This window comes from Mobula hypostoma, chromosome 17 (genome assembly GCF_963921235.1).
Source record: "Mobula hypostoma chromosome 17, sMobHyp1.1, whole genome shotgun sequence".
Classification (NCBI taxonomy): Eukaryota; Metazoa; Chordata; class Chondrichthyes; order Myliobatiformes; family Myliobatidae; genus Mobula; species Mobula hypostoma.
Window position 1 is genome coordinate 20344269 of NC_086113.1, and position 16757 is coordinate 20361025.

Here is a 16757-nt window from a genome sequence, read left to right on the forward strand (position 1 = left end):
TACTGACATCATCTTGAATGTTACAATGAAAATGAAGATTTTGAGGATGCAAGCATAAAAAGCATTGTATGAAAGCAGTCCACTTTTTGCACCAGATGTCTGCGCTAATTTTGATCATTTACTGTCAATCAAAAGAACACAGCACTGTACACTGAATTTCTTTACTGATAACTATTAGGAACTAACATTTATCAATGGAAGAATTTTTTTTAGTATTGATAGTACATAGAACATAGAAATTTACAGCACATTACAGGCCCTTCGGCCCATAATGTTGTGCCGGCCATGTAATGTACTCTAGAGACTGCCTAGAATTTCCCTAGCGCACAGCCCTCTATTTTTCCAAGCTCCATGTACCTATCTAAGAGGCTCTTAAAAGACCTTATTGTATCCGCTTCCGCCACTGCTGCCGGCAGTGCATTCCACGCACCCACCACTCTGTGTGTGGAAAACTTACCCCTGACATGCCATCGATACCCATTTCCAAGCACCTTAAAACTATGCTCCCTCATGTTAGCCATTTCAGCCCTGCGGAAAACCTTCTGGCTATCCACACGATCAATGCCCATCATGATCTTATACGCCTCTATTAGATCACCTGTCATCCTCCGTTGCTCCAAGGAGAAAAGGCCAAGTACACTCAACCTCACTGGTCTGTAATTTCCTGGGTTATCTATACGCCCTTTCTTGAACAGGGGAACAACATTTGCAACCTTCCAATCCTCTGGTATTTCTCCCGTCCCTATTGATACAAAGATCATAGCAAGAGGCTCAGCAATCTCCTCCCTCACTTCTCACAGTAGCCTGAGGTATATCTCATCAGGTCCCGGTGACTTATCTAACTTAATGCTTTTCAAAAGCTCCAGCACATCCTCTTTCTTAACATCTATATGCTCAAGTGTTTCAGGCTGCTGCAAGTCATCCCCACAATTGCCAAGGTCTTTTTCCCTGGTGATTACAGAATCACAGTATTCATTAAGTACCTCCACTTACCCCCCCCCCCCACCAAACTCCATGCACACATTTCCACTATCCCACCTGATCGGTCCTATTCTCACACGGCTCATCCTCTTGCTCTTCACATATTTGTAGAATACCTCGTGGTTTTCCTTAATCCTGCTCACCAAGGCCATCTCATGACCCCTTCTGGCTCTCCTAATTCCATTCTTAAGCTCCTTCCTAGCAACAGTGTAATTTTCTAGAGCTCTAGTTTCTTGAACCTTTCACAAGCTTTTCTTTTCTTCTTAACTAGATTTTCTACAGATTTTGTACACGATGGTTCTTTAACTCTACCATCCTTTCCCTGCCTCAATGAAACATACCTATGCAGAACTCCATGCAAATTTTCCCTGAACATTTCCCTGAGAACATCTGCTCCTAAGTTCCAGCCTAGTAGCATCACATTTTCCCCTACCCCAATTAAATGCTTTCTCAATTTGTCTGGTCGAATCCCTCTCCAGCGTTATGGTGAGGGAGATTGAGTTGTGGTCACTACCTCCAAAATGCTCTCCCACTGAGAGATCTGACACCTGACCAGGTTCATTTCCCAATACAAGTACAGCCTCTCCTCTCGTTGGCTTATCCACATATTGCATCAGGAAACCTGCCTAGACACATGTAACAAACTCCACCCCATCTAAACCCCTTGCGCTAAGGAGATGCCAATCAATATTAGGAAACAATAACCCTATTATTATTGCACCATTCCAGAACCTGCCTCCCTATCTGCTCCTCAATATCCCTGTTACTATTGGGGGGGGGGTCTATAAAGAACACCCAGTAGAGTTATTGCCCCCTTCCTGTTTCTGACTTCCACCCACACTGACGCAGTAGACCATCCTTCCATGACTTCCTCCTTTTCTGCAACCGTGATACTATCCCTAATCAGCAATGTCACACCCCCACCTCCTTTGCCTCCCTCTCTGTTCTTTTTGAAACATCCAAAGCTCGGCACACTCAGCAGCCATTCCTGCTCCTGAGCCATCCAAATTTCTGTAATGGCCACAACGTCACAGTTCCATGTACTGATCCATGCTCTAAGCTCATTCGCCTTGCTAATGATATTCCTTGGATTAAATTGGATGCATCTCAAACTATCAGGCTGAGTGTACCTTTGCTCTAACATCTGTCTATCCTTCCTCACAAACTCCCTACAAGCTGTCCTTACTTATGCTCCAACCTCCCCATCCTCTGCCTCTTCACTTCGGTTCCCACCCTCTGCAAATCCTCCCCAACAGAATTAGGAAACCTCCTTGCCAGGATGTTGATCCCGCTCAGATTCAAGTGCAACCCGTCCTGTACGTACAGGTCACACCTGCCCCAAAAGAGGTCCCAATGATCAAAAAATCTGAATCCCTGCCCCCAGCTCCAATCCTTCAGCCACACAGTTATCCTCTATCCCATTCAATGCCTATACTCACTGTCACATGGCACAGGCAGCAATCCTGAGATTACTACCTTTGAGGTCCTGCTTCTCAGCTTCCTTCCTAACTCCCTGTATTCTGCTTTCAGGACCTCCTCCCTTTTTCTACCTATGTCCTTGGTACCATTATGCACCACGACCTCTGGCTGCTCACCCTCCCTTTTCAGGATATTGTGGACACACTAAGAAACATCATGAACCCTGGCACCTGGGAGGCAAACTACCACCCTTGTTTCTTTCTCATGTCTACAGAATTGCCCGTCTGTCCCCCTAACTATAGAGTCCCCTATTACCGCTGCCCTCTTCTTCCGTTCCCTACCCTTCTAAGGCACAGGACCAGACTCGGTGCCAGGGCCATGGGTCACTGTTGCTTCCCCCGGGCAAGCTGTCTTCCCCCCAGCAGTACTCAAAATGGAGTACTTATTGTTAAGGGGGCAGTCACAGGGTGCTCGCCACCACCTGATGCCCTCCCTTCACTGTCCTAATGCTCACCCACATAGGTCTCCTGTGGCCCTGGGGTGACTACCTGCCTACGGCTCCTGTCTATCACCTCCTCACTCTCCCTAACAAGCTGAAGGTCATCAAACTGCAGCTCCAGTTCCTTAACTTGGTCTCCAAGGAGCTGTAGCTTGATGCACCTGGTACAGATGTGGCCATCAGGGAGGCTGGTAGTCTCCTGGACATCCCACACCTGACACCCAGAACAGAAAACTGACCTCGCAGTCACACCCACTATACTGATGCACCAAGCCCCGCGAGACACTCCTTTTTAAAACTCCCTGACCTGTGCAAAGCTCTCTCTCCCTCTCCTCTTCGAATCGATTGGTCCACCGCTAATGATAGTGTTCTAATTTATTCTGTATTTCACTGAAATACATTATTTGTTACTCAGTTAAATGGTAGTTTATCTTCTTTATACTTTTTTAACTATTTCCATGAAAGTTCAGCTAATTGGAGCAGCTGCTTAATTGGGCCAAAATGTACTGGTCCTGATGTGTCCAATTAACCAGAATCCACTGTACATGGCAAATTATAATGCAAAAAAGTACTTAATCATTAACTTTATCAATTCATTTGAAAGCAATTTCTTTGAAATGCCAACAGAAAGGTTGTCTGAGTCTTTTAATTTCTTGGCACAGGGTAGCACCGCTGCAACAGGGAAACATTTCTTATAATGTCCCTTATCAATGTCTCTCATAATTCTGTATATCTCTGATATTTCCCCCTTCAGCCTCCCCATGTTTCAGGCCAATAAACCCAGCCCATGCAGCCTCTCCTCAACTGAAATGGTCCATCCCAGCAAACAGTCTGTAATCTTCTCTGCACCCTTTTCACAGCAATGTTGCAATATTCCAGAAGTGGCGTCACTAACGTTTACAACAGCTGTACCAAGATGTAGGTGCATCTGTATTCTTTTTCCCAGATTTATTTATTTATTGAGATACAGCATGGAATAAGCCCTTTGAGCCGCGTTGCCCAGCAACCTCGAACTTAATCCTAGTTTAATCACAGGACAAGTTACAATGACCAATTAGCCACTCCGTATTTGGCCTGTGGGAGGAAACCTAAGAAAGCCACAGGGAGGATGCACAGACGCCTTACAGATTACGCTGAAATTGAACTTTAAACCCTGACACTCCGAGCTCTAATAGCGCCGCACTAACTGCTACTCAATCGTGACGCCTGTATCCCACAAGTAAGCATCCCATTGCCTACGTCATTCCCCATCTACCTATACAGCCACCACCAGGAATCTTTTGATTTGTATGTACTTTGTTCCTCAATACTGAAAGAGCCTCTGACCAGATAGCACAGCTTCAGAATAGGAGGGTGTCACTTTGGAATAGACTTCTTTAGCCTGAAGGTGATGAATCTGTGGAATTCATTGTTGCAGATGGGTGTGAAGGCAAAGCCATTGTGTATCTTTAAAGCAGAGGTTGATAAATTCATTGGAGATGATGACCTGAGGCTAAAGGAATGAATATCAATTTCTCCTTCTGGAGAACAATCCCCCCCCTCCCCCCCCCGGCCTTCTTTTCCCCACTGACCGTTTACTCTTCTCACTTGCCTAATACTTCCCCCTGGTCCCTACCCCCTTCCCTTTCTCCTATCGGCCACTCTACTCTCCAATCAGATTCTTTCTTCTCCCAGTCCTTGACCTTTCTGCCCATTGGGGTTCACCTATCACCTTCCAGCTAGCCTCTTTCCCCTCCCCGCCACGTTTTTTTTTAAAATATTCTGGCATCTCCCCCCTTCCTTCTCAGTCCTGAAGAAGGTTCTCAGCTCCAAACAGCAACTGTACACTCTCTTCCATAGATGCTAAGTTGCTACAGCATTTTGTGTATGTTTCTCTGTACTTCCAGCAGCTGCAGACTTTCTCATACTTGTTGATGAATCTTGCCATTCTAATCAAGAATTTAAGTTTTAAGTTTATTCATCACGTGTGTGTCAACATAGTGGAATGCATCACAGCATAAACAACCAACACACCCAAGAGGGTGTGCTGGGAACAGCCCGCATATTCCACTGCCAACAACGCTTGGCTGAACAACACAGAACACAGCAAGTAACAGCAGCAAAATCGAGCCCTGTTCCTCCTTCCTCCTGTCCACACAGATCTGACTCCAGAGCCCACCTGCTGACTTGGGGAGGAGTGGCCCTTTGTCCACACGTTGCAGGTCTGACGTCCAACATCTGACCCAGACGTCTTGCGTTCCTGTCACCGGTCTTCAAAGCTGGAGCTGAGACTTAAGACTCTGGCCCGACTTCTAATCCCGGTTCTTTAAACTCTATCTTGACCCTCTATGCCCCCAAAACCATCAGAACAAACTTAAAGCCATTAAAAATTAAGCAAATAAATTAAAAACAACTAAACTGGAGCTCAGCACCATCTTGAACTTGGTGTCAAAGATTATGGAGAGAATGTAGGATTGAAAGAGAAAATAAATCAGTCATGATTGAATGACGGAGCAGAACTGAAGCATTGAATGGCATAACTGCTCTTTTGTCTTATTGTCTTACTCTCTTGGGCTCTTTCACAGTATATGTTGAACACTTATTGCCCCCCCCTCCCCAAAATGCATCACCTCATATTTATCAGGATTTAAACCTACCCTACATTGCTCAGTCCAAGTTACCAGCTGATCAATATTGATTCTTCAGCCCAAAACCACTGTTCCCAGCATTATCTACAACACCATTATGATTCCAAAATGGGCATTGAGCCCATGAACACTTTTTCATAGATTAAAAATAATGCAAAACAGAAATATAACTATTAAACCTACATGCATATACTTATTGTAATAGATTTATTTTTTTCCTTTCTATATGATCATGCATTGCATTGCACTCCTGCTGCTTAGTAAACAAATTTCATGACATACGCTGGCGATAATAAACCTGATTCTGATTCACCACTGTAGGGAATATCACCTGCTTCATTCATTCATATCTAAGTTGTTAATGTATATAACAAATAGCAAGAGTCACAGCACCCATCCCTAACATACAGCACTGATAACAATTTTCCAGTCAGAAAGCCTTCCACCACTACCCTCTGTTTCTGATAATCAAATTAATTTTGGATCTCTTGTCCCACTTCATCTCAGGGGCTCAGTCTTTTTGAACCCGCCTTCCATGTGGGATCTTGTTAAAGATGTGTATATATGTATATTTTTTTCATGGAAAGAGTCAGTTATTCAGTGAAGTAGTACAGAAGTATTTGGGTGTTCTGGTACATTGAGCACAGAAGTTTTCAGGTAGCTTCAAGTAATTTAGAAGGCAAATAGCATGTTGGATTTTACTGTAACGAGGTTGGAGTTCAAAAATAGGAATTTTTTTTAAAGTACAAAGGCTGTTTGTGAGATCGCACTTGAAGTACCATGTCAAGGCTTGGTCCTCTTACCTAAAAAGGGATTAGCAGCTTTACAGACTGTCTAAAAAAAATACCACAGGCTAACTTGTAGGACAAGAGGACGGGCCTGTCAAGGGAAGCTAGAGGTTGGAATGTAGGAGTGATCTTATTGAAACATTTAAGATTCTTCTGGGGGGGGGGAGGGGTTGATGGGGTAGGTATTGGAATGTTTTCACTCACAGAAAAGTCTCATATGAGGGGAGATAAGGGGATGGTGATGCAGAGGGTGGTACATCTCTGGAGTTGTGGAGGTTAGAGGTAGGTAAGATTTTGTAAGGTCAATTGATTGGGGGATTTGTAGATCTGTCACAGAGAAGGAGTTAGGCCAGTGTGGATATGCTCTGATTATATTAAAGATGGGATTGTTTCCTGTGTTCTTGTGAGAGCAAACAGTCTCGGGGGAACAATGTGGACTCTTTTTTTCCCAAATGCCATTGGTCCTACCAGAATAAAATACTTCTGTAATAAACTGTCTGAAATAACTAAAAGGATAAGATTTATAGCAAACGGCTGAACTAGGAAGAGTGTGGTAGAAATGAGTTTTTCTGAAAAAGAAAAATTTTGAATCAGTCAATTATTTACTACTTTATGATTATCATTTGCCCTTTATGACTTACCACTTTATGATTATTATAGCCACAAAGATGAAATGATTAATTTTTTAAATCACATTTTATAGACAGCACCGCATAACATAGTCAGGATCCTCAGACTAATTTCTAAAATATTATAAAAGCCTTGGTTAGTGTTGAAATCTAGTTTGCAAAATATCATGAATATGCTTTTTCCTGAATTCTTTTTAAGCCTTTTCCATTTTATTCCTTGCTGGAAATGCAAACTCTGGCAGAAGCAAGATTAAATTCCGCCTAGCAAGTTATCAGAGAGAGATCATAACTTGACAAACTGCCAGAGGAATGGCTCAAGCAAGTGCTGTAAAGGAGAGGCAGTACTTTTCCATTCTGACCGTTTTTAAAAAAAACGCATTTCAATGACTGGCGAGGGAAATAAAAGAGACTCCTTTATGTAGTTTGTGGGTGGGGTGAGGTTTGGAGTGGTTTGAATTGAGATTCAGTGTAACCTACATGTGAAGGTTTGTACAGAAGCAGCGTGCTGTTGACTTCAGCTTTGCATATGGACTTTAGTTTGTCTCTGAGCCTGATGAATGTCAATTTGAATGAAGTACGGACAGAAAACCACATGAGATTAAAAATTAAAAAGGGGAGTTACAAAGTTCTTCAAGGACAAGCAAAATAATAAGTAATCTTATTGTAATAATGGTTTTAAATATATCTTCTGTTAATCTAAATGATGCATCCAGGGAATGCACATTCTGCACCGTATGGGAATTTCTGCTGGCTTACTATGAAGAGGGCAGCCATGGGGGCAGGAATAGTTTGCTTCAATTTGAGCACCGTGTTTTGGAGCCTGAACAACAGTTGAGGTCAGAGTGATTAATCTTTGAGTTTGTGGCCGATATCATTCAGGAAGTGATGACACCAGAGCTCAAGAGAATGTAGGCAGAGAAGCAATGAGTGACAAATGGACAAAAAAAAAGCAGTTCAGGAGGTAGCTAAGGGCATTTTATTCTCTAACCAGTATTAATTTCTGAGTACTGATGGGGAACAGGTTTCCCTTGGGGTCTGCAGCCAAGGGTGTAACATTCAGACCATGGAAAAGAAGAGAAAAATCAATATAGTTGTCAGGATTCTATCGCTAGAAGAGGAGGCAGGTGTTGCAAGAGTTAATGAAGCTATTCATCATGATTCTTTGCTTCCCTACTCACAGGGATAAAGACATCACTGAGCACCTGCAGAAAATCTGAAGGGGGTAGAATGGACAACCAGATGGTCCATATGTAGTGCTGCTGGGATGAGATCCTGTGGGAAGATTGTAAGGAGATAGGAAAGAAATTAGAAGCAGGACTTCAAAGATAATAATCTTCAGACTGCTCCTTGTACCATTGAGAATAGAAAGTAAGATAGCACAGATTCCATCAGTGAGGCATCTATCGGACAGGGCTGACTATAGCTGTGGCGGTCTAGCTGTCTGGATACGCAGGCCTGGGCAGCACGATATGGACAGCAAGCTGTTCACAGATAAACACATGACTGAAAATGTGGTTCAGGAGGGAGAAATTTAGGTTCCTGGTTATCGGGACCAATTCTCGAGGAGGTGGGCCTGTATCTGCAAGACAAACAGCAGTTCAACTGATCTAGGACAATGTCCTCCATGGACATAAGACATAAGAGTGGGGTGGGAGAGGGCGAAGGGAGGGGCTGAGGGTTGAGAGGGGGGAGGGGGTGAGGGTTGAGAGAGGGAGGGGGAGGGAGGAGGGGTGAGGGTTGAGAGAGGGAGAGAAGGGGAGGGGGAGAGTGTGAGGGTGGAGAGAGGGGGAGGGTGGGGGGAGGAGGAGGGGGTGAGGGGTGAGGGTGGAGGGAAGGGGAGAGGGGGGGTGAGGGTGGAGAGAGGGGGAGTGGGTGAGGGTGGAGAGGGAGGGGGTTGAGAGAGAGGGAGGGGGAGGTGGAGGGGGTGAGGATTGAGAGAGAGGGGCAGAGCAAGATATAAAATGGGGCCCGGTATTCAAATGTGAGATCTACTCAACATGGTTGCTGGGATGCATATCCAAATATCAACACTTTGTTTATTGGTACTGTTTGTTCATGCCCAGCAGTGTGTGATGTACTGAGAACTGTAAGAAACATTCAAGCTTGACCTTTCATTCCTGCGGCTCTACTTTGTCTGTCTTTGTTTTACAGACACAATAATAGCATTCTTTGATAACATATTAAATTCGTCCAATTAGTGAGCATGGCTTTGAGTCCAGAGTGTGTTCTGGTTCCACTCCATAAAACAAGAATCATACTCCACTGCAGTGCAGAGGGAATACTGCTCTGTCAGAGGCCTTTTGTTAAGACTTTGAAGAACTCAAGGCACAATAGCAAGGAAGAATGGAAGAATTTGCCTCATTTTTCTGGCCAAAACTTATCACTTCAATAGAATAAGTGGTCATTAACATGTTGCTATTTGTGAGAGCTTGCTGCGTGCAAATTGGCTACAGTGTTGGCTATGTTGCAAATGGTATTGTGTTTCAAAAATATTTAATGTGGTATAACATTTTAGATATGTAGGTATATTCTTCAGTTAATTTTCCTTCACTAATCTCAAAATGCGAATGAAAATGTCAATCGTGTAGCCTTAAACAAAAACAGTAGGGGAATTCCAGGCAGTTTCTAGAGTAGGTTACATGGCCAGCACAACATTGTGGGCCGAAGGGCCTGTAATATGCTGTAGATTTCTATGTTTCAACATTTCATCTCTACATGGATCTCATTCTGAAAATGTGCCATTGATTGGAAAAAAGATTAATGTACTCACCTTCTTATTCCGTGGATGTAACAGATTCCAATGACTTCAATCAGAACGATTATTAAAAGTGCCAGCGTTGCTGCATAGTCATTAAATATAACAAACCAATAGTTGCCTGCTTCAGTGGTGAAAATGATCCCTATAAGACAAGCTATAAGGCACGTGATACCTACAAAATTAAAGACAGGCAGGACTTAGTGCATGATAATCAAAAGCATAACATGAAACACGTTAACCCCAGCCTGATATATCATGGCTTTTATCCACAGTATGTAAACCACCAGTTTCAGTTATTGTGAAACTCTATTTAACACCCTCTTTCACTGTTAATTTTTTTTCCACTGTTAATGATCTGAATTATAAAATAAATTCAGTTAAAAAGCTTGCCAACCTTTCCATAGTTAAGAGCTTCTTTCACGTCTATCACACTTGTATTGTGAGAAGTGCCTTGATACTGCACATGAAAATTATCAGATAAATAGCTTATGCTGAGCTACATGAGGAAACATTAGGGCTTTCAGCTGAAAGCTTGGTCAAACAGATAGGTTTAAAATTGTTATTGGGTTCCACAACAAATTAGAGAATCACCATCACTGTGAGTGGGAGTTTACCACACACAAAATCGTTATAATATTTCCTCCATTTCTCATGACAATGTTTCTAAAATATCTAATTGGCTATAAAGCTCTTTGAAATTCCTGCCAGATATTTTTTGTTGGCTTTATTTCAGCTTGTGAGAGGAACCACTACAACTTACAGGGTTAATAGCAGGATTTTTAAGTGTGAACGAGCATTGAGATCTTGGAATTCCTATTACATAGATCCCCTAAAGTTGGAGTGCAAGTTGATAGGGTGGTTAAGGCGGCGTATGGTGTGTTGGCTTTCATTAGTCAGGAGATTGAGTTAACAGACCGACAAGTAATGTTTCAGCTCTATAAAACTCTGGTTAGATCACACTTGGAGTATTGTGCTCAGTTTAGATCACCTCATTAAAAGAAGGATGTGGACCTTTCGAGAAGGTGCAGAGACTTACCAGGACACTGCTCGGATTAGAAAGCATGTCTTATGACAATAGGTTGAGACAGCTAGGGATTTTCTCTTTGGAAAGGAGGTGGATGAGAGGCAAGTTGAATGAGACACAGGGTGGACAGCCAGAGAGCGTTTCCCAGGGTGGAAGTGGCTAATAAGAGGGGGAATTACTTTAAAGTGATTGAAGGAAAGCAGAGTGCAGATGTTAGAGATAGACTTTTTACACAGAGATTGGTAGGTGCATGGAATGTGCTGCCGGAGTGATGGTAGAGGCAGATACATTAGGGACATTTACGAGATTCTTAGATAGTACATGGATGAAAGAAAAATGGAGGGCTATGCGGGAGTGAAGGGTTACATTGATCTTGGAATAGGTTAAGTGGTTGGCACAACATTGTGAGCCGAAGGCCCTGTACTGTGTTGAACTGTTCTATGTAAATATTCCTACACAGATTGTAGCAGGCATAGAAGGTTGGCAAGATCTTGCTGAACATATTTCGCCAACATAAGGAACTTTTGCTACAATTCAAGCTTCGTAGATTGAACAACTAGTATTGTGAAGGTTAATTTACAGTTGACAACCTAGAGCACCCCTTCATTGTAACACTCTGGCTTACCTTGAACATAATGCATAAAGCAGTGTCTATTATTCATCAAATCCCAGTCAAGAGACTTAAACACATAAAGCTAGACAAGCCTTCTTCTGAAATACTGAGGGAGTGCTCAACTGTTGGAGATGTCATCTTTGCATTAGATATAAATCAAAGACTCCTTGCTCTTTTTGGGGCTAATAAAGGGTTGTGACACCATATAAAAATAAAGAGTGTGATCAGATCAGGGCTTACCTATCATGACCTCCCTTGGAAGGTACTTTGAAATGATCTTCATGTCGCTGAGTGGCGTGATGACTCCTGCCATGTTTCCCAACATGCTGCCAATTCCCAGCATCAAGACCATCAAAAAGAACAATATCGACCAGATCTGTGATGGTCCTGGCATGTTCACAATGGCTTCAGTGAAGACTATAAATATAAGCCCAGTACCTTCAGCAGCCTAGTAAATGAAAGGATAAAATTCCATTAGAACACAGAGCGCCAGAAAGATTCAAGGAATTGCAGAACGATAGGTTAAAGTAACAGGCTATCTTGCTTATTATGCCTGTACCAGAAATTGCTCCCTTTCTAATTTTGTTTTTTTTTGCCCACAAGTTTGCTGTTTATCTTAGGGAAAATGGAAATGAGACCTACCTAAGTATTCTAATGGGAGTAACAAATTGGGGAGTTGCAAAACATCTTGAAAAGGGATGGTGAAGAGCTAGAAGTTGCAGACAAAAGAGACTGCATATGCTGGAACCTAAAGCAACAACCAATTTGTTGAAGGAACTCAATGGGCTGAGCATCATCTGTGGGGGCAAAAGAGCTGTTGATGTTTTGGGTTAAAACTCTGTAGCAGGACTAGAAGTTGCAGGTTACATTGGTACCAAAGACGAAGGTAGAAAAAGGAATGAGGTTCTTTAAAGAGCCAAGTCAGATTTTAAGAAGAACTTCAGTGATAATAATGATAGTTTACTTGGAATACTGCATTCAGTTCTGGTTGCCTCAACATAGGAAGCAACAAACGCAAAATGCTGGAGGAATCCAGCAGGTCAGGCGGCATCTATGGAAAGGAATGAACAGCCAGTGTTTTGGATCACGACCCTTATCAGGTCCTAAAGAAGGGTCTCTGCTGAAACGTCAAATATTTATTTATTTGCATAGATGAAGCTTGGCCTACTGAGCTCCCCCAGCATTTTGTGTGTGTTACTTTGGATCTCCAGCACCTTCAGAATTTCTCATGTCTGTCATTATAGGAAGGTTACAGAAGCTTTAGAGAAGGTAACAGAGCTTGGACTTTTTCTCTGTGGAGAGGAGGAGAATGAGAGGTGACTTGATAGAGGTGTATAAGATGATAAGAAGCATCGATAGAATGATCAGCCAGCGCCTTCTTCCCAGGGCAGCAAGGGCTAATACGAGAGAGCATAATTTTAAGGAGGTTGGAGGAAAGTATAGCTGATGTCAGAGGTAGTTTGTTTTATATTACACAGAGATGGATAAATGAATGAAGTGCCCTGTCAGGGGTAATGGTAAAGGTGGATACATTAAGAGACATTTAAGACCCTTTGATAAGCACAAGGATGAAAGAAAAATGGAGAGTTACATGGGCGGGAAGGGTTACTGATCTTGGAGTAGGTTAAACAACACAACATCATGGGATGAAAGGCCTGTACTACTCTATGCTCTGTTTATCTCAGGATTACTCCCAGTGCTGCTTGCTAGTAAGTACAGGAATAGGAGGACAGTACAACTGAATGCATGGCTGGAGGAATGGTGCATGAGGGAGGAAGGGCTTCAGATATCTGACGCACTGGGGCTGTTTCTGGGGCAGGTGAAACATGCAAATTGGATGCGTAGGACTGGAAGGAATATTCCTCACAGGGTTGGGTTGCATGTACAACTGTGGAGATTTAAACTACTTTGGCTGGAGGATGAGGATCTCAAAGGAGGGGAAACAAAAGGAAGTGGAAGGTGCAGAAGTTGTAAGTGAAATAATTAGAAAAAAGGTAAGTAGTAAACGGGAGATCGTGTGGAAAATGGTTAGAATGGCAAAATCAATAAATGCTTATAGCTTTTTTTAACAAGGTAACAGTTAATGACATGACTGGTAGTATATTGCCATTGCAGAAATGTGGCAGTGGGTCATTCAAAGAAAAGGACTGAATATTCAGGGATATTTAACTTCTAGGAAGGAAAAGCAACAGAAAATAGGTATAATTAACTTATCAATCAGAGATGAAACTAGCACAATAACGAGAAATGAATTGAGTCAGCAAACAGGAAAGAGCAGGAAACACGTGGGGATGTATTGGACACCGAACAGTTAGTTGCAAAATTGGGCAGAAGTCAAGAAATGAGAACAATGTGTAACAATGGTAATGCAGTAGACTTTAATCCACATATACACTGTAGATGGAAGTGATAAGATGGAGGACAAACTCATTTATTTCTTTATTTAGAGAGAGAGCAGGGAACAGGCTCTTCCAGCCCACCAAGCTTCATCATTCTGCGACCCATCCGTTTAGTTCTAGCCGAAACATAGGGCAATTTACCATGACCAATTTAGCTTATTAACTGGCACAGCTTTGGACTTTGGGAGGAAGTTGAGCACCCGGAGGAAGTCTGCATGCACATGGGAAGAACATACAAACTTCCTTACAGAGGAATAGTGTTGTACTAACTGTTCCACTACCATGGCTCATGGAAAGTATATGACATAAGCTTCTAGAATAAACTAGGGAGAAGGCTATTTTAGTTTGACTTGTGCAATAAGAAAAGATTACATAATGACATTATTGTAAAGGGTCCTTTGGTGAAGTGTGCCCCTAATATGATAGAAATTTACATTGCACTTGAGAGTGCTGGACTTCAGTCTGTAACTATGGTCTTACATCTCAACTAAGAAAGCTACAACGGTACGGGGAGAAAGTTATTATTTGTCGTTCGGAAGATTTAAAGTTATTTTGCTGGTCAGCCAGTGGGTAATATTTAAATAAATAATGCAATAACTTGGAGGAAAAAACATCATTCTATTAAGAAAAACCTCTATTATAAAAATTGAGCATGTGGAATATTGCAGATTAGCCTTTGAATGCCACTGTTGCCTGACTGCTTAAAACACAATATTTCTTGATGGAACACACATCAAAGTTGCTGGCGAACGCAGCAGGCCAGACAGCATCTCTAGGAAGAGGTACAGTCGACGTTTCAGGCCGAGACCCATCGTCAGGACACTTTCTTAGTATTTCGGGTTAGCTACAAACGTTCAAGGGTTTACCAACTCAAGACATAATTTTCTCAGGAAACAGATAGATGTGTATAGAGTTAGTGGCCAAATAGGGAAGCATGTTGGAGTTCTTCCTACAGTTTTCCTAATATAGGAGAGTTTTTGTAAATTCCTACCCAACTCAACTGGTGCTACATTGAATGGTGTCAAATGTGGCTGCTTGGATGCCTTCACCGCTGAAGGATACAAAACCTTCCAGCAGGATATGGGTGAAATGAGGGGAAATGGGACAAACTCAAGTCAACAACTTAGCTGGCATAGATGAGCGGGGCTGAGGAGTCTGTTCCAGTACTGTATAACTATGATTCAAAAAAAACATGGAGCCCCAGCCCATAATGATTACCCTCAATTGCATAATCCAGGAAACTGCCATCAGTGCATGTTTCATTTTTGAAAGAGCAATTGTCTCATTCCTTATTCCCCGTGTTTTTATTTAATTGTCCTTATTAATTCAGGCAGTTCATTCCAGGCTATACCTTAGAAAAGTATCTCGACCTCACCATTTTTTATTAGCAATTAAAACTGTAACCACCATTTACTAATCTTCGGCTAATGAAATCAACTTCGACCAAAACTATTCTTCATTTTGAACATCTCTTCTCCTTCTCTGCTCTATGGAGAGCATCAGCTTCTCCAATCTCTCTGCGTAAATGAAATCCTGAATTTGTGATACCATTGTAGCAAACTTTCTTTACATTATCTCCATAGCCCTGATAAGTTTTTTTTTAAGTCTGGTGCCCAGTCAAAGCAAGCACTTTTTTTTTATATCCTATAGCTGGCTGAAAACGAAGAAGACCTGAAGGAACTGCTAACCAACATCATGGAACATAGCCTCAAGATGGGTCTGCACATTAACCTGAAGAAGACTAAGATTATGATTACTGGCAGCACAACCAAGTTCAATATCGATGGAGAGGAAATTGAAGTGGTTGACAGCAACAAATGACTTGGATCAATGAATAACATTGAAGCAGTAAGCTGTCAATAAATCCAACTCAGAATTGCCCTTGGCAGAGCAATTCTGAAGGACTTAGATAAGATACTTGGGAACAAGCATCTATCTCTACATACAAAGGTTCGACTCATGGCCCTCTCTCAGAACAAACTAATTGGTCCTTAATGAGATCAAACTAAGTCTCTCTCTGGAGGCTCAAATGACAAGACTCTGCCTATCATATTTTGGGCATGATGCAAAGAAGCAGCTCCGTGGAAAAGGATATCATGCTCGGCAAGGTGGAAGGAGAGCGGAAGAGAGGAAGGTCACCATCCAGGATATGGACACAATAAGGACAGCTATGAACGCAATGTTAGCTACAATGAGCCGCATTTTGCGAGGACTAAAACTCGTTTAGGGCAACCATCCACAGAGTCAGCATGAGTTGCTGAAATACGACTCGATGGCACTTAACAACAACATGACTGTGTATATGTAACTTTACAATAGCTGCATAAACTTGTCTTTCTGTCATTAAACTTCCCTGTACCAATAGCCCAAGGTCTCCCTATACAGGTACATTTAAAATTGTGCAGTTTTGTTTACTGTCTTACCTGATTCTTATCCCAAACTACACATCTACAGAGGCTATTTTCATGATAGATTAGAACATGTACACATGTCCCAGGAGGATAGAACAGTGGAATAGCAATGCAGTCTCACAGCTCCAGAAGCCTGGGTTTGACCCAGACCTTTTGTGTTTGTGTGGAGTTTGCACATTCTCTCGGTGACTTTGTGGGTGTCCTCTAATTGCTCCAGTTTCTTCCACAATGCAAAGATGTGTTGGTAGGGTAATTGGTTGCTATGAACTGCGATTTCACTAGCTTTAAAAAGTATACGGTTATGGCAACAGCACGGCACTGAGCTATAATCCCATGGTGGAGCAGGCCCAGAGAGAGGAGTGGTCTAATCTGGCTCCTATTCTTTAGTTCTTACCGTATCTAAATTAGACTGCAGGTCGCAGACTTCAATTTGTGAGGAAATGCTGGCAAATGTGTCCGGTGCTGTTGAATTCAGGTGTGTTATCCATTTGCTGAGCGTGTCTGGCGTTATTGCCCTCTCCTCCAGCTCAAAAGTATTAGTTAGTAAAAGAATTGTCCTGCAATTAGAACAACAATACTTAAGGTTCAAAAGTTGAGCATCCAAGTGAT

At 42.3% G+C, this 16757-nt stretch overlaps 1 protein-coding gene across 1 annotated transcript in view; it reads right to left on the minus strand.

The window, feature by feature from the left end:
• Nucleotides 1-16757, minus strand: part of LOC134357883 (sodium- and chloride-dependent transporter XTRP3-like) — a 53618-nt gene that overhangs the window by 11372 nt on the left and 25489 nt on the right. The window contains exons 7-9 of the mRNA XM_063069626.1: nt 16543-16705; nt 11579-11786; nt 9714-9873 (exon numbers count right to left, since the gene is read on the minus strand). Coding sequence (XP_062925696.1) covers nt 9714-9873; nt 11579-11786; nt 16543-16705 — 531 coding nt within the window. The remainder of the gene's footprint in view (nt 1-9713; nt 9874-11578; nt 11787-16542; nt 16706-16757) is intronic.